Source organism: Pseudophryne corroboree, chromosome 9 (assembly GCF_028390025.1).
Source record: "Pseudophryne corroboree isolate aPseCor3 chromosome 9, aPseCor3.hap2, whole genome shotgun sequence".
NCBI lineage: Eukaryota > Metazoa > Chordata > Amphibia > Anura > Myobatrachidae > Pseudophryne > Pseudophryne corroboree.
Genome location: NC_086452.1, coordinates 419,530,482 through 419,548,853, shown reverse-complemented (window position 1 = coordinate 419,548,853; position 18,372 = coordinate 419,530,482). Strand labels below are relative to the sequence as shown.

Here is an 18,372-nt window from a genome sequence, read left to right as displayed (position 1 = left end):
CATCATCTTAGACACAATGTAATGCAATAGGACACACGAGCAGCTTCTGCTGATTAAAATGATATGCAGCATGCCTATGTTCTGTGAATGACTGCGACTGTTTTTGCATACAAAATGCTATTATTTTCGGATGCAGATACAGCCGCAATTACACACAGAATGTAGGCATGTCACATATAAATTTAATCAGCAGAAGCTGCTTCTGTGTTCTATTGCATTTCGCGACAAAAGGTGCAAAAAAGACGCTCAGCGCTACCGAATAACGCAGCACACATGCGTTATGTGTAATGCGACTTGTAGCACATGGAGCAAAGTTGTAAGAGGACACATCTATAGCTACCGAAGAATAGTCAGAGGCGAAGAAGTGAGTCAGTATCCTGAATAGGGGCTAGGCTGTTTGTTATTTTCTGTTCATTTGTGTTAAATACTGCCAGTAAAACCTTATTATTTCATTTATTCACCAGAAAAATCTTTGTATCTTTATTTAGCACGTAGACACTGCACCAATACACCCTTCTGTCAAGCTAATTGCCCCATATCATCACACATGATATAGCAACAAGAATTACATATAGATGAGATTTGTCCTTTATCTTAATCTTGTTTTCAGTGTGCTGTCAGTTCCCTGGGACTATTACACCACACAAAGGGGTGGAGCCATAGCCAGATTAAAAGAGGGGGGGGGAGCAGGGGATACTGTACCCCAGGCCACCCTTTGTCAGAGTGACACTGACATCACTAGCTCTCCCGCTTGTGCAGCAGCACCAGTATCAGGTTTTGTGATCTACCAATGGAGCTTCCCGACTAGGGGAGAGATAGAAGGGGAAAGAGAGATGGAAGTGACCCAGGGATCCCAGCTTCTCCTCCTTCCTGCCTGGGGGTCTGGGTCCAGTGTAACCTGTTATCTAATGAAAGCATTCGTGTCTAGAGAGAGAGACAAAGAGAGTTCTCTGGAGTCCTATCCCAGTGTGTAAGTAGTACAGAGGCTGCTGCTTTCTTGCATGTGACAAGATAAATTATCGATTTTATTTTTCTATGTGTATTTTAAGGCTGTTTAAGTTGTCTTTGTTCCACTACAAGAAAACTTTATAAAATAGTTGTCTCTCAATTAGGTAGAATATAGGTGGTCATTCCGAGTTGTTCGCTCGCTAGCAGTTTTTAGCAGCCGTGCAAACGCTATGCCGCCTCCCACTGGGAGTGTATTTTAGCTTAGCAGAAGTGCGAACGAAAGAATCGCAGTGCGACGGCATATTTTTTGTGTGCAGTTTTAGAGTAGCTCAATATCTACTCAGCGCTTGCGATGACTTCAGACTGTTCAGTTCCTGTTTTGACGTCACAAACACGCCCTGCGTTTGCCCAGCCACGCCTGCGTTTTTCCTGGCACGCCTGTGTTTTTTCGAACACTCCCTGAAAACGGTCAATTGACACCCAGAAACGCCCACTTCATGTCAATCACTCTGCGGCCAGCAGTGCGACTGAAAAGCTTCGCTAGACCTTGTGTGAAACGACATCAGTCGTTGTAATAGTACGTCGCGCGTACGCATTGTGCTGCATACGCATGCGCAGTAGTGCCTTTTTTTGCCTCATCGCTGCACAGCGAACGAAAGCAGCTAGCGATCAACTCGGAATGACCCCCATAGGACCTTATTTAGAGATGGACACAGATCGCTGCATACGCAGTCAGATCTGTGTCCATCTCCTCACATGCTGGGGGCCGCCCAGCATGTGTGACAGGGCGCCTCCATATGCATCGAATTAAGGTTGACCCCTGGCAGCACAACCTGGCTGCACAGTCCGCCATCATTTTTTAATAGGAGCCGCTGCGTGTGACATTACGCAGCCACCCTGAAAACACTCCCAGACTGCCCCCGTTTGACTCACCAAACCCCCCCCCCCCCGCACAACACTGCGTCGTCACCTCGCAAACGCCTGCCACTGTCGATCATCTTGCGGTCGCAAGGAGAAGGGTCATGCATGCACACTGCGGCCTATGCGCGTTAGCAGACCAGATGGACGTGGCCGCTGCATACGGACGTGTGGCTGCGACCATCTCTGAATCAGCCCCCATAAAGCATACCCAGGCATTATTAAACTATAGGTTTAAATTTAGCATACACAATACATACCTCCCAACATGACCCATTCCATGAAGGACAAAATGCTCTCTACCTGGACTCCTCTTAATTTATGATTTCAATCACCTGTGCTGAAATGCCTTTCAATCAATGAAATAGTTCAACACAAGTGACGCCAATCATATATTAATAGGGAAGTCCAACTAGAGCATTTTGTCCCTCTTGGAATTGGTCATGTTGGGAGGTATGCAAAATCTAATATAAACCCCCCCCCCTCCTTCCCCGGGTCCCCCTGTCTCAAGTGACCCGAGCCCCCCAATCCCAAGGCTTAATCTGGCCCTGGGTGGATCTTGTACTATACGTACATACGGATTGACAGAGTGTAAAACTGTCCTCTAGGCAAATCACACCTACAAATGAGGATGTCTGTTCAACTATCCCCAAGTCCTTCTAACTCGCATGACCTGATCCATTCACTTCTTCAGGCTTCTCTGTCTCGCATTTTACAGAAGGAATTTCGCTATTTTTTGCCACTTGATCACTGTCCTCTTTTTTGAGTTTGGCACCTTCCGTCATTTCTATCTCTTTCTTTTGGTCTTGTTTTTCCGCCTGCGCCTCTTTCCTCAGCATCCGGTAGTTGTAAAAGTTCCCAACGAAAAGAAAGATACCAGCAAACACCATGATGGCCCCGCATTCGATAAACATATATTTGTAATCTCCAAAGGTGTCTACAATTGCACCTGTAAACAATAAACATAAAAAAATATCAGAACAATAGAATTTAGAGAAGGTTACTAAAAAATGTGATGCATAGACAGAGTCAAAATAGCCCTGTCAGGGAGCAGGGTCCGTAGGGAAAATCCCGGTGGGCCACACAGGCTGTCGGCCCCACCCCCTATTGTAGGGGTGGGGTCCAGATCATGCTAAACGTCTCTCTGTAATCTCCATGTCTGCAACACCTGACCTGGCCAAAGGCACTCCTTTGTTTCCAGAATCAAGGTGTGCTGGATGCGGATGTCCATCATAGTGGCCCATCATGCATTAGGGCAGTATGGATTGTGTAATGGTTAGCATTACTGCCTCACAGCACTGAAGTCATAGGTTTGATTCTCATCACGGCTCTAACTGTGTGGCGTTTGTATATTCTTCCTGTACTTGTGTGGGTTTCCTCTGGGTACTTCGGTTTTCTCCCACAATCCAAAAATATACTGGTAGGATAATTGACTCCCAATAAAATTAACCCTAGTGTGAATGTGTGTGCGCGTGTACATGGCAGATAGATTGGCCAAGTGGTTCTTATCTGTCGTCAAATTTTCTAAGCAGTGCATGGATGCAACTTCTAGATCAGGCCGTGGTCTAACAAGCAGAATTTCCCTGATTCCCCGACGGATCGCTGATCATCGATGGCCGTGAATCAACATTTTTGATTATCAGATTGGGAAATCGTCGTACTGATGTATGGCCTGCATAAGTTAAAAGCTCAATTTAAAAAAATAAATAAATACTAACATTACAGTTATATAACATCCCTCACATCGTTCATTAAAAATATCCAGTTATGTGTCTTTACACACACTAAAAATAACTTTAAAAAAGTCGATGGAATGTCTGCTTAAAAGGATAGAAAATTACCTCCAATCGGGGGTCCAAGGAGAAGAGGGACACACTCCACAATGGTGACCAGACCAACAGCACTCGAAAATCGTTTAGGTCCAACAAGATCCATAAGAGTTTCAAAGAGCAGAGCACAAACCATGCCAAAACCCAGGCCAAAAAACACAGAGTACACCACAAGGCCGGTATAGCCTGTAACTAGAGGGCACAAGAGATGGCAGAGGCCATTAAATGTCACAGAAAAACTGAAGAAGTACTGGATCCTTGGCCTAATCCACTTTGTGTTTGCAATGATCCCAGTTGCTGGTCGGGCAACCATGTCAATTATGGCAAGTATAGACAACAGAAAAGCAGCTGAATATTCATCAACACCAAGATGTTTTCCATAAGGAGCCAGAAACACTATAGGTGCGTAAAAGGCAATGAACATTAACACATTTCCAATGAGGTAGATCAAGAAGCCCCTGTGCTTAAAAAGAGTTAAGTCCAGGACTTTATTAAACCTGGTCAGACAACTTTCCTTCTCTTTCTTTTCAGGTGTCGCCACTTTAACTTGTTCCAGTAGACTTATGTTAACTTTTTCTGGGTCTTTCTCTTGGATTGGCTTGTTATTCTCTTTTTTTGTTTTTGAGGACATTGGTCCAATAGGTCGAAACAGAGCACCGGCAACACAGCAGTTAAGCAACAGGGCTCCCAGGATTAAGAAGCTGCCCCTCCACCCAAACTTGTCAAACAAAAACTGGTTCAGAGGTGCGAGTGTCGAGAGTACAACAGGACTTCCAGCCATCGCAAGGCCGTTAGCTATGGGGCGTCTTTTCTGAAAGTACTTTCCCACCACGATGACTGACGGCTGAAGATTCATCGAAAAACCAAACCCTAGAAAAACAAATATATAATAACTTCAGTATCTATATAATTGAGTGTTATAACACACATTTTCTTTATAAAAAAAACAAAAAGAACCAAAACTAGCTCAAAAACACAGTTTTTAAAATTGCAATTTTAAGAGTAAAACCAGGTTGATTTTACTGCTATTGGCGCGCCACAAGAGAAAGTTATTTCTTTGAGTTGGTACAAAATATCATGTGCCAGTCTAAAAATCGTGTTGTGCATATATCTTATGTTTATTGTTTAGAGAATACACCGGCCGAGTGAATTGGACATGTGTTTTTAATACGTGTTATTAATTTAATAAATGTCAGGTGTTTGACAGCGGTTCTGATACTTATTTTGTCTTTTGGTTATTAGCTTGGGGTTTCAGACATCCCTTTTGGTGATTAGAAGCAACAGTCATCACTGAAAGTGATAATTAAATCTGAGTGTCATTGGCTCATTCGGGAGGTTAGCGCTAGGCTGTTTTTTTGTGATTTTGCTGGAACGATCCAGGTTACAGAATCGCAGCTGGGCCTGAAGGCACAATTTGCCATTGAAATGGTGTAGCAACACCGGCAACGGCATCTCATCTCACCGTAGCCCAATCTTGCAGAACAGAAATTAGTAAGGGAAATTTTACTAAGCTCCTATATCTGTTTGAGATGGCATTTTCGGCTGAAAATGCATCTCGGTAATTTACTAAACACAAATCACGGCAGACTTTAACCAATTCTTATTAAGATACACAGCCGTCCACACAAATACAAATCAATAGACCATCGGCCAAACACGGTTGGATTTTCACATACACCTCATAGAACACGGGGATTTACTAAATATTCGTATTCTCAATCTCTGCTGACAATTCTGAAACACTGCTACAAAAGCATGTAATTCCTACAGAAATAGAACTTTCAAATAGACTTGCTTTTGGCTGGTGTGTTTGGAGAATCATGCATGAATCAGTGAGATCCGTGCATGCTTCTCGGTGTAAACGTATGTCAAATAGGTAAAAATCAGAAAAAAACTGTGTGGGGTCCCCCCTCTTAAGCATAACCAGCTCCGGGCTCTTTGAGCTGCTCCTGGATCTTAAAATACCGGGGAAAAATTGCGGCATTTTATAAACCTGCACCATCTCCTGGACTAGTCCTGGTTCTAAAAATACGGGGGGGAGGGGGGGGGGGGGGGGGAAGATGCATTTTTGAAACCAGCAGCGGGCTCCACTAATCAAGAAGATAATGCCACAGCCGGGGGACACATTTATACTGGTCCCTGCGGCCGTGGCATTGCCAACTCAACTGGTCAGCCCTGACCATGATTCCCTGGTGGTGGGGAACCCCCCTAAGAAAGGGACCATCCCCCTCCAGGCACCCAAGGGCCAGGGAGGAAGCCCGGGGCTACGGTCGCCACCCCTTGGCTGTGGGTGGCGACTTCATAGTCCACTGTGTTAAAAACAGAATCAATATTGTCTTTTGCTATGGAACTAGATGTCCTAGCAAGCCTCCCCCGCATGCTGGTACTTGGAGAACCACAAGTACCAGCATGCAGGGCATTAAAGGGCCTGCTGGTACCTGTAGATTCACAGTAAAAGAAATATTGCAATAAACACAGAGCACACACATCGTACATAGGGGCAAATTCAGGTTGGATCGCAAATAGCAATCCAATCAGAATTTTTATGATCATAAAAAATCCTATACTCACCTAATCCAGTGTAGATCGGTCCTCTTTGTTCCAAGTAGGCATCCAGGGGGTTAAAAAAAAAAAAAAAACTGTAACAATCCCGATCCAGAACATACATGTAAAAGTGTATGTTTACACATACACTTCTACTTCGGGACTGCCAGCCCTCCACGTGACTAATGTACCTACAGGGACCCACCATCCAATCAGGAGCCACTGACATAGCAACAGCTTCCTGGCTTTGCTCTCCCAGGGCACAGCCTATCACTGTTTGTCCATAGAAGTGAATGGGGATGCTCAGTTCAATTCATTCCTATGGTGGGAACTGCTAAATTGGTAAAACCACAAAGGTCAGCCCCAATTCACCTTGTGGGCCCCCCCCCCCCCCTTCTAACCAAGGTCAATGTAGGTAACTGAATCGACCCCTTTTTGTGAGTCAAAGGCTAAATGTGAAAAAAAATAAAGAAAATATAAAAAATTCATAAACAGATGCGTACCAACTGTATTCCCTTAATTAGACTTATCTGATTAGTCTTTCATTTTTTTCCCCAGGGCTGCTTCCCTTGCACTCTACATCCATGTGCATTATGTGTAAAGCTTATGTTTTATTATAATCAAAGGATACATTTAAAAATGAAAAGACTGCTTATCTTATGAGGGCAGGATAGTACACATGGAGAGATTGCCCTGAAAAAGTCCGCAAAGCTAAACCAAACGAGACAAGCGCATATGGTCTACCCTTCCTTAGGGTACTACAAACACTTTCTGGATCCTCACCATAGGACATTCTTCACAAAAGTCAATATAGTACATTGGAAAAATATTCAGAACAAAAGTCATAGTGGACCACCATGTAGCTGTTTTTTTTTGTGGTTTTTTTTTAATTTACAGGTGATTCTTTTCATTTACATTATAAATAAACACTTTTAACATACTGTAGTATACTATGGATGAGAGTTTATTTTGGAAGCACTCTACAGGTATAAGGGAAATAGCGAAGCGGAACAAATTACTAATCCGATAAGCCTAATTCCTACATTTGGTACGCAGATAAAATCCACCTGTTTATGAATTTCCAAAATAAAGTAATTGCCGGTAGACGGTAAATTCTCAGGCAAACAACAACGTCTGCTGCTTTCTGCTGAATGCCAACTACCCATTTAAGTAATAATCAATTACAGCTCCCTATTATCTCATCATTAATTTTCCACTGACACAAATCTAATTTATTATAATTTCATTTTACTAGCATTAATTAGAGGATGTGATAGCTCCTACACAGCAGCTCCTCTTGCTGACTTGTCATTAAAGTGATTTTAGGTCACTAACAAAATTCTTGCTGCAAATTAGACTCCAAGATGCTTTTTGTTCCCCGGTTAACTGTTAGGAAAAATAGGTCCTTCAGGAGGAACGTCATTAAGCCTTTGTGTAAAATAGAGTAAAATACACACAATGGATTCATCTGTGTTGTAGAAAAACAATTGTATTGAAATGTTCTGTATTTGTGTTCTATAAAATGGGACTTAAGGGCCCTACACATTTAACGATCTGCCGCCGAGCCGCCCGACAGCGAATACGGCCGACGGGCAACCCGGCAGCGGGGGTGCAGTGACGGGGGAAGTGAAGTTTCTTCACTCCCTCCGTCACATGGCTCCACAGAAGTGCAGGCAAATATGGACAAGAGCGCAGGGCCGTGCATCGTTCATTGCTGGTGCCTCCACACTCAAAGATATGAATGGTATCTTGTTCATTAATGAACGAGATCGTTCATATCTTTGAGTGATATCGCCCTGTGTGCAGGGCCTATTGCACAATAAGACAGTAAAAGTGTAACATAGGGCCTAATTCAGACCTGATTGTAGCAGTAAATTTGTTAGCAGTTGGGCAAAACCATGTGCACTGCAGGGGGGGGGCAGATATAACATGTGCAAAGAGAGTTACATTTGGGTGGTTTATATTGTTTCTGTGCAGGGTAAATACTGGCTGCTTTATTTTTACACTGCAATTTAGATTTCAGTTTGAACACACCCCACCCAAAGCTAACTCTCTCTGCACGTTATATCTGCCCCCCTACAGTGCACATGGGGGGTCATTCCGAGTTGTTCGCTCGGTAAATTTCTTCACATCGCAGCGTTTTTCCGCTTAGTGCGCATGCGCAATGTTCGCACTGCGATTGCGCCAAGTAAATTTGCTATGAAGTTTGGAATTTTACTCACGGCTTTTTCATCGTTCAGGCGATCGTAATGTGATTGACAGGAAGTGGGTGTTTCTGGGCGGAAACTGGCCGTTTTATGGGAGTGTGTGAAAAAACGCTGCCGTTTCTGGTAAAAACACGGGAGTGGCTGGAGAAACGGGGGAGTGTCTGGGCGAACGCTGGGTGTGTTTGTGACGTCAAACCAGGAACGACAAGCACTGAACTGATCGCAGATGCCGAGTAAGTCTGGAGCTACTCAGAAACTGCTAAGAGAGGTGTAATCGCAATATTGCGAATATGTCGTTCGCAATTTTAAGTTGCTAAGATTCACTCCCAGTAGGCGGCGGCTTAGCGTGAGTAAATCTGCTAAAAACAGCTTGCGAGCGAACAACTCGGAATGAGGGCCATGGTTTTGCCCAACTGCTAACAAATTTGCTGCTACGATCAGGTCTGAATTAGGACCACAATATGCTAGATTTCACAATCAATAATACTATTAGCTTTTGTAAGTCTGACAGGACTCAACAAGTCTCTTTGTATTCTACATGAATGTCTAGGAGACTCCCAAAATTTTTGGAGTGTAGACCGGCTTCTCGAAAACCATCTTCTTCCCCTAGTGAAATGTGTGGTATAGGAGCTTGATGACTAGATTTGCGCTGAATTGCGTCACTGTGACCCCAATGCACAATGCCGCAAATTGAAACAGAAATGATGCAATTCACAGATCCACAGTGCCCACACTTTCCACCTGGAGCTTTCCCCAGGGATCTCCTGCAGGACATCGCCTATACACATAAGATTATAATGACAGGTAGTGACATGATAAAAGCTGCAGAAAGGTGTTGTAGTCAGAAGTGTGAATGGGGACAGACCATTGTGCCAATAGATTCCTAAGAAAGAATTGTGTAGGGTCCCTCCAGTGCCACTCTACCATCTCCCACTATGTAACAAGATGGTGCCACGCATGAGCAGTAATAGTAATGGCGGCCATCTTGGTAAGGTAATGAAGCACCACCCCCAGAGCAGCCATATTGTAGACTGCACAGTAGCACTCTCCACTTCTAACAGTATCATCATGACAGCGATTGATTAAGTACCGGCCATGATTAGACCTACACCTTTATGGCAACTATTACTTACATTCATGTCACGCCTAAATCAGGTGCACGTTTTCCAGGTCTCCTCACAGAATCCACCTGTGGATCTTTTAAAATGTGACTGCTAGTAATAACTGCACGTGTGCCTGCCAAGTGAGCTGGAAAACGTGAACTGTTGGTAGCTCTTGAGGACCAGAGTTGGCTACCACTGGCCTAAATCTTCAGGAAGGAAGTTCCTACTAATGTCACTGAGGCATCCATGACAAGCAGATATTTCTGTATATTTTTCAATTTTGCACAAGACTGAACATAGATTACAGCTGATTTGATTTGCTATCGGTTTCAGCCTCTGTGGGACTTGTCGCTGTTGCAGTGGGTATTATGGCTATGGTGCCTGGAGGTGAGGGGGACTCGGAAAATACAGATCGCTTCGCTGCCGAGGCATCATTTCTGGTCATGTGGGAAGGGGCTGGCGGATTCGAAGTGAATCTCTGTTTAGGCTTTCAGTTCTGGAACCAATATCCTGAACAAGGCTTCACTGCGAATGTGCAACCTCAAAAAGGCAGAGAATGGCCCACAGCACCGGATGAACTTTCGTGACCTTCCTTCCTATATTTTCCTATAGTGCACAGTTAAGAAAAGCTACACACCTAATAACAGCATAATGTTATTCAAGATTTTCATGTTTTACTTCATATTATATCTACAATATGAGCAAATGCCAACATTACTGCATTATACAGTACATCCCATTTGTCTTTGCAGGGTCTGTAACAGATAATGAGATTTTACACCTGGTTAAAATCCTTTGTTATTAGCTAAGTTTATAGTTAAAGGTTTAATGCCTTTAATAAGAATTAGTGAAAATACACATTCATGAACACCCGCAGCGCAGGAATGGTAGGGAGTGGTAAAGTTAATCAGGAAGGAACAAAATTACTTTTAGCGGGCAATCCGTTTAAGTGGAATTTCTACAAAAGCATTGTTACTGCTAATGTCAATGTCGTTTCCATGACAACAAAACCCTTTGCTGTGACTGATTCTTTAACAAATGCTTAAAGTCATAAGGAGAACAGAATGACACTTGTTGGAATGGAGAGAGTTAAACCTCCTGGGCTGGGGGTGGATCAGGATGGTATGATTGTCTACAACCAATCAGGGAAAGTGAGAGGTGGTGTCAGTGGTTGTATTGGGCTGGTTCTGTGTGGTACCTTGTCTCTTTCAATTTGCCTTCAGGCCGGTGAGTGTCTTTGTGGTGTTGAAGAGATTAGTGTGCCCCCAGACAGGGTAGTTGTCAGTTTACATCTTTTAGTTGGGTTATAACAGCCTGCTTACTCCGCCTCTCCCATCCCACCTTGTTATTATTGCTTGTGCCTCTAATATCTGCTGGACCTCTCATTTATTAGTCCTATGATGGCCACCGCCTCTCGTCCCCACCGTTACCCCCGCCCGTTACCGTTCAGAGGACGGCAGCGGCGGGGTTTCCATGGAGCCCGAAGTCGCTGCTGCCCGCTCGCGGGTTGTTTCTGCCGGCGGGTGCGCGCGGCGACGGGCGAGGATGCGGTTTCTGCCCTGCCGCCGTTGCCGGACGTGGGCGGCGGGGCGGGCAGGTGCTGCGGCCGAGCCTCGAGCTGCGGCTTCCTCCCCCGTTGTACACGGTGCGCGAGTGCGCGGTCGCGTGGGGCTGGTGCGCGCCGGGCTGGTGCGCGCCGCCTGGGGGTTGTGTCTGCAGGCGCACGGGAGCGCGCAGCGGCGCCTGCAGTCTGTAACTCTCCCCTGCCGCTTCCCACTGAGCCGGAGACTGTTCCCGGCCGGGAGCTGCGGCGGATGGCGCTGAGTGCGGGGGCGCGCGGGGACGCGCGTTCCCTGCACAATAGGCAATTGTACAGCTTTTTACCGACGCGGCAGGTTCCTCTGGGTTTGGGTGCTACCCTGACGGGTCTTGGTGCGTGGCTTCTTGGCCTGAAGAATGGGGCAGTAAGGGTCTCACTAAGGATCTGTTGCTGCTCGAGCTTTTCCCAATTATGGTGGCTTTGGAGGTGTGGGGAGAGCGTCTGACTGATCGCAGCATTTTGTTCAGATGCGATAATCTGGGCGTGGTGCATGCGATTAACAATCAGAGGGCGAAGTCGGTCGTGGTATTAAGGGTACTTGCGCAGCTTGTGTTGGCTTGTTTGCGTTGGAATGTTTGGTTTCGCGCGCTGCATGTGCCCGGGGAGGATAATGGAATTGCCGACGCTTTGTCACGGGGGCAGTGGGAGAGATTTAGAGTTTTGGCACCTGAGGCTGATGCTCTTAGGATACGCTGTCCCGATTATGTTTGGCAGGTGATCGGTGCGGCATGGAGGGATTAGCGATGCGGTCATTAGCACAGAGTACGCTCAAGGCTTACAGTCAGGCTTGGAGTGAATGGGAAGAGTTTGCTCGCGGCCGTGGGCATGAAGGTAAGAGTGGGCATCGGCTGATGCTTTCTTTTATTTGGCAACTCTGCGTCACTGGTAGGTCTAGAGCGGTCGTGTCACGGTACCTGGCGGGGATTTCATTTTTCGCTAAGCTCAAGGGTCTCCCTGACGTTACAAAGAGTTTTCTCCTTGCGAAGGCTCTGAAAGGTTGGGCGCGGTTGGCACCAACGCCACCTGATAGGAGACGCCCGATTGATGCGCCCCTTTTGCCAGCGGTTATTGGAGCGGTTGCCGAAGTTGCTTCTTCAAGTTTTGAGGCTTTGTTATTCGAATTAGCTTTTTCCATGGCGTATCATGGGGCTTTTCGCATTTCAGAGTTGGTGGCGCCGTCGAAGTGGAAAGATTCGACCACGCTTCGGGAGGATGTGGTTGTGGGTGAGAGGTCCTTGCTGTGTAGACTGCGTCGCTCTAAGACGGATCAATTAGGTAGAGGGCGATGGGTTACTTTGGTCTCGTCGTTGGATGATCGCATTTGCCCGGTGGTTCTGGCGGCCCGCTATGCGTCAGTTCGGCCCTCATTGAAGGGGTCATGGTTGCTGCATTATGACGGGTTGCCTTTGACGAGATACCAGTTTCGGTGGATGTTGAGTCGCTGTCTGTCCAGCATTGGCCTTTCACCCGCAGCTTTCGGTACGCATTCGTTTCGGATCGGAGCGGCTACGTCGGCCGATTCAGCCGGTTTTTCTGTCAGGGAGATCCAATTGTTGGGCCGTTGGAAGTCTTCCAGCTACAAGTGTTATATTCACCCTGTGTTATAGGTTTTTTGGTATTGCAAATGTTTGCGATTTGATTGTTCAATTGTTAAGTACGTTAACGTCCAGTATGTTCGTGTGTTATCCCGTTCATCCTACTCAGGGATTAGCTACTCGCCGCTGCTGGCAGTGGGGGTCTGGAGTTATTTTTCACTTTTTTGCCTGACCTGACGAACTGAATTCGGTTTATTCTATTTTAATTCGGCTAATTGGACTCCAATTAAAAGTCCCTCGGCAGGTTTTTTAAGTTTCACCTCCAGCTGAGTTTTCTCTGTGTTCCTTCCCCCCCCTCCCTTCCCCCCCCCTCCCCCCTCCCCATTTCCTTTTGGAGTTTTAAGGTTTCCCCCTTTTTTCTTTTTCATTTAATTTTATTCCTTTCCCATTGTGTCTTTATGTTCGCTTCGATTGGCTTGAAGCTTGTTGGCACGGCCAGGCCGTTGTATTCAAAAATAAAAAAATTTCTTTTTGGCAGATCCTTCAGGTTATTGCAAGTTTGCATTCATTTTGGCCTAATTAACTAACTTACTTTTATTTCATTTCCTTCATTTTAGGTTGGGAGGAGGATGGTTTTACAGTGTGGGTAGTTGGTCACTCCTACGTGTACTGGGCGGCCAGGTTTTTGGCATCTAAGGGGGCGCAGTTTTTTCCACGGGCTCGTGGTATTCGCTGGCTTGGCTGGCGCGGAATGTTGTGGCAAGACCTTAAAAGTAGGCTATTGGGTCAGGCTCGGGTGCATGGTGTCCCTGGAGTTTTGTTGGTGCACCTAGGTGGTAATGATTTGGGTAAGAGGACATCACTAGATTTGAGATGTTCTATGATAAAGGATTTGGCTAGTATTGCCGTGGCTTGGTCTCACTGTACATTGGTTTTTTCTTTCATAGTGCCAAGATTGTGTTGGCGGGGAGTGCCGGATGGTCGCCCTATTGATGAGGCCAGAAAAAAGGTGAATTCGGCAGTGGCAAAGTGGGTTCTGGCTAACGGATGTGCGGTGGTTCGCCATGATAGGATCAGGTATAGTTATGATTACCTTTTTCGGGCCGATGGTGTGCACTTGTCACAGGAAGGATTGGTGTTTTTCCTGGAGGATCTGTTTTCTGTTTTGGATCATTTGGGTTGTGGGTATGGTGGCGGTGCGAAGCTCCTTTAAGAAGAGCCTTTCGCTGTTGGCGGAAAAGAGCGGCAGGTTCTCGTGTTGGAGTTGTTAGTCACAGTTTTTTAGTCGGTTTGGTGCTGTTTAGGTGCACTCTCCTTCGTTGACTGTTATATCTGCTGGACCACCCTTCAGGGGGCAGCGTCATCACCCTTCAGGGTGGGTAGTCAAGATGAAGGTTTAGATTTAATTAGCTTGGGGTTTTTTGTGTTTGGATTTCAGCCGTTCTTTTTTCTGGCCACCATACTCTTTTTATTAATATTCATATTAATTTCATTTTATTACAGGTTTTCTCTAGTTATTTAGATTAATAATAAATAGCTAACAACTTTCTGCCAAAATACATGTGTCCGTGTCGTTATTCTATTGTTAAGTTGTTTAGAATTGTTCATTGTCATGAGGGAGTGAAACCCCTCAGCCAGTAGGAGGTTTATGCAGCCCTAAAACTTTATCTATTAACTCAGTCCAGAACATGTGCCTCTTGCCTCTCACTAGGATGCAAGTTGGATGAAATCGAATTATTGTCTAAGAAAATGTACTGAAAAAAATCTACGTTTATTGAACTCTGCATTTCCCTATGTATTATCCACTTAATTGTATCTCGGTCACATGGCATGCAATCGCAGCCATGTGGGCATTCTCTGACATGGGTGCATCCCATGTGACAGTGCCTGCTTCCTCTGTACTCTTGCGTTTTTAAGATGAACTCACTTCTGCGGTGATGTAGCAGTCCCTGACCGCCAACATCAACGCCAATTTTGTACCCCAGAATACCATTCAAGGAGAGTGGTATTCTGGGGAAGGAGAAAGGACAAAATTTCCCAATTGAGGTTTCAAGGAATTGCAAGACGGGGGAATATCCTGCGCTTGAATACCCCTCTCTTCCATGCAGTAAATTGCTATTCGTGATCCCTTCAATGCAAATAAACTATGCATAGGAGACAATAAAACTTAACCATAATACTCATGAGATATGTATTATCATTATCCTTACAAATGTATAAATCGAAGAGATATACAATATTCATTTTTGACCCAACTCTGAAGTCATACGTTAAAGTGAAGCAAAATCTACTACCGGCTATAACCTTGAAAGGGGTGTGGTATGTTAGATAGACAAGACTTAGGTCGACCACTATTGCTCGACAGTAAGTAGGTCGACATGGTTTCTAGGTCAACAGGGACTCTAGATCGACATGTACTAGGTCTACATGACAAAAGGTCCACATGAGTTTTTTCACTTTTTTTTGGTGTTGTTTTCTCTGTACAGTGACCGGGAACCCCAATTAGTGCGCCATGTCCCCTCGCACGGCTCGCTTCGCTCGCCATGCTTCGGCACTGGTTACCCAATTGTAGTCCACGTGGATCGTAAAGTATGAAAAAGTAAAAAAAAAATTAAAAGAAAAAAAAATGTGAAAAACTCATGTCGACATTTTGTCATGTCGATCTAGTGTCCCTGTCGACCTAGAAATCATGTCGACCTACTTACTATCGACCAATAGTGGTCGACCTAGACATTGTCGACCTAAGTCTTGTCGGCCTAGAGACCGGATCCCCCTTAAAAGCCTCTTCCTTATCATAAAACATGCGTTGCAAATCAGCCCATTGATTGGCATGCCGCCTGCGTAGCAACGAATCCATATGTTAAAAGAGATTACGGGGTACATTTACTAAGCAGTGATAAGAGCAGAGAAGTGAGCCAGTGGAGAAGTGCCCGTGGCAAGCAATCAGCACTGAAGTAACATCTATAATTTGCATACTATAAAATGATGCAGAGCTGCTGATTGGTTGATGGGGCAACTTCTCCACTGGCTCACTTCTCCGCTCTTATCACTGCTTAGTAAATGCCCCCCTAAATACAGTAAATGAGGAAATAATGGTTCATTACCTGCAATGACACCGACACAGATGTACAGCTGTAAAATGCTTGTGCACAAGGTAGCCAAAATCATTCCCGTTCCGCTCAGGAGGCCACCAACAATTACCACCGGCCGGCTGCCATAGCGGTTTACCAAAATGCTACTGATGGGACCTAAAACAACATTTTAAACAAGATGATTATTACAGGATGAACTCAAGGCACCACCATAATATGGAATATATTAATGAACACTATAGTATGCATGGAAGCCCAATTAGTGCACCGTGTCCCCTCGCATGGCTCACTTCACTCACCATGCTTTGGGCAAGATGACTCGCTCCGCTACCGCTGCGCTCGGCACAGGTTACTATTCCCAATCGTAGTCCATGTGGATCTTAAAGTATGAATTTTATTTTAAAAAATAAGATTTTACACCTACCGGTAAATCTTTTTCTCCTAGTCCGTAGAGGATGCTGGGGACTCCGTAAGGACCATGGGGTACATAAGGGCTCCGCAGGAGACATGGGCACACTAAGACTTTAGATGGGTGTGAACTGGCTCCTCCCTCTATGCCCCTCCTCCAGACCTCAGTTATAGAACTGTGCCCATAGGAGACGGACAGTACGAGGAAAGGATTTTTGTTAATCTAAGGGTGAGATACATACCAGCCCACACCATCCACACCGTATAACTTGTGATATACTAACCAGTTAACAGCATGAACAAAACAGCATCAGCCAGAGACTGATCACAACTGTAACATAACCCTTATGTAAGCAACAACTATATACAAGTCTTGCAGAAATTGTCCGCACTGGGACGGGCGCCCAGCATCCTCTACGGACTAGGAGAAAAAGATTTACCGGTAGGTTTAAAATCTTATTTTCTCTTACGTCCTAGAGGATGCTGGGTACTCCGTAAGGACCATGGGGATTATACCAAAGCTCCAGACCGGGCGGGAGAGTGCGGATGACTCTGCAGCACCAATTGAGCAAACATGAGGTCCTCATCAGCCAGGGTATCAAACTTGTAGAATTTTGCAAAAGTGTTTGAACCCGACCAAGTAGCTGCTCGGCACAGCTGTAATGCCGAGACGCCTCGGGCAGCCGCCCAAGAAGAGCCCACCTTCCTAGTGGAATTGGCCTGTACCAAATTTGGTAATGGCAATCCAGCCATAGAATGAGCCTGCTTCACACCAAGAAACATATTTCCTCCAGATACGGTGATAATGCTTCGCTGTTACCTCCTTCCTAGCTATGATTAGAGTAGGGATGACTTCCCCCGGAATACCTTTCCTAGCTAGGATTTGGTGTTCAACCGCCATGCCGTCAAACGTAACCGCGGTAAGTCTTGGAACACACAGGGCCCCTGTTGCAACAGGTCCTCCCTGGGAACATTTCCTGAAGATCTGAATACCAGGCCCTTTGAGGCCAATCTGGAACAATTAGTATTGTCTGCACTCTTGTTCGTCTTATGATTCTCAATATTTTGAGATGAGTGGAAGTGGAGGGAACACATAGTCCAACTGAAACACCCACGGTGTCACCAGTGCGTCCACCGCCACTGCCTGAGGGTCCCTCGACCTGGAACAATACGTCCAAAGCTTTTTGTTAAGGCGTGACGCCATCATGTCTATTTGAGGAAATCCCCAACAACTTATTATCTTATTATATAAGACCTCTTGATGAAGTCCCCACTCTCCTGGATGGAGATCGTGTCTGCTGTCTGCTTCCCAGTTGTCCACTCCCGGAATGAAAACTGCTGACAGAGCGCTTACATGATTTTCCGCCCAGCGAAGAATCCTGGTGGCTTCTGCCATTGCTGCTCTGCTCCTTGTCCTGCCCTGGCGGTTTACATGCGCCACGGCTGTGACGTTGTCTGACTGAATCAGAACGGGTAGGTTGCGAAGAAGATTCTCCGCTTGTTGTAGGCCATTGTATATGGCCCTTAATTCCAGCACATTGATGTGTAGACAAGCCTCCTGGCTTGACCATATTCCTTGAAAATTTCTTCCTTGTGTGACTGCTCCCCATCCTCGGAGGCTCACGTCCGTGGTCACAAGAACCCAGTCTTGAATGCCGAACCTGCGACCTTCTAGAAGGTGAGCACTCTGAAGCCACCACAGAAGAGACACCCTGGCCCTGGGGGACAGGCTTATTCTCTGATGAATTTGTAGATGGGACCCCGACAACTTGTCCAGAAGGTCCCACTGAAAAGTTCTCGCATGGAACCTACCGAACGAAATAGCCTCGTAGGCCGCCACCATCTTCCCCAATACTCGAGTGCATTGATGAACTGACACTCTTTTTGGTTTTAGCAGGTCCCTGACCATGTTCTGGAGTTCCTGGGCTTTTTCCGTCAGGAGAAAAACCCTCTTTTTTTCCGTGTCCAGAACCATGCCCAAAAATGACAGCCGAGTCGTCGGAACCAACTGCGACTTTGGTAGATTTAGAATCCAGCCGTGTTGTTGTAGAACTCTCAGGGAGAGAGACAGGCTTTTCAGTAACTGATCTCTCGATCTCGCCTTTATCAGGAGATCGTCCAAGTATGGGATAATTGTGACTCCTTGCTTGCGCAGGAGCACCATCATTTCCGCCATTACCTTGGTGAA

At 45.7% G+C, this 18,372-nt stretch overlaps 1 protein-coding gene across 1 annotated transcript in view; it reads right to left on the bottom strand.

The window, feature by feature from the left end:
• Positions 1-2,357: 2,357 nt before the first annotated feature.
• The window catches only part of LOC134958374 (monocarboxylate transporter 2-like), a 136,585-nt gene continuing 120,570 nt past the window's right edge, over positions 2,358-18,372 (bottom strand). The window contains exons 3-5 of the mRNA XM_063940927.1: positions 15,789-15,932; positions 3,708-4,565; positions 2,358-2,815 (exon numbers count right to left, since the gene is read on the bottom strand). Coding sequence (XP_063796997.1) covers positions 2,526-2,815; positions 3,708-4,565; positions 15,789-15,932 — 1,292 coding nt within the window. The 3' untranslated portion in view covers positions 2,358-2,525. The remainder of the gene's footprint in view (positions 2,816-3,707; positions 4,566-15,788; positions 15,933-18,372) is intronic.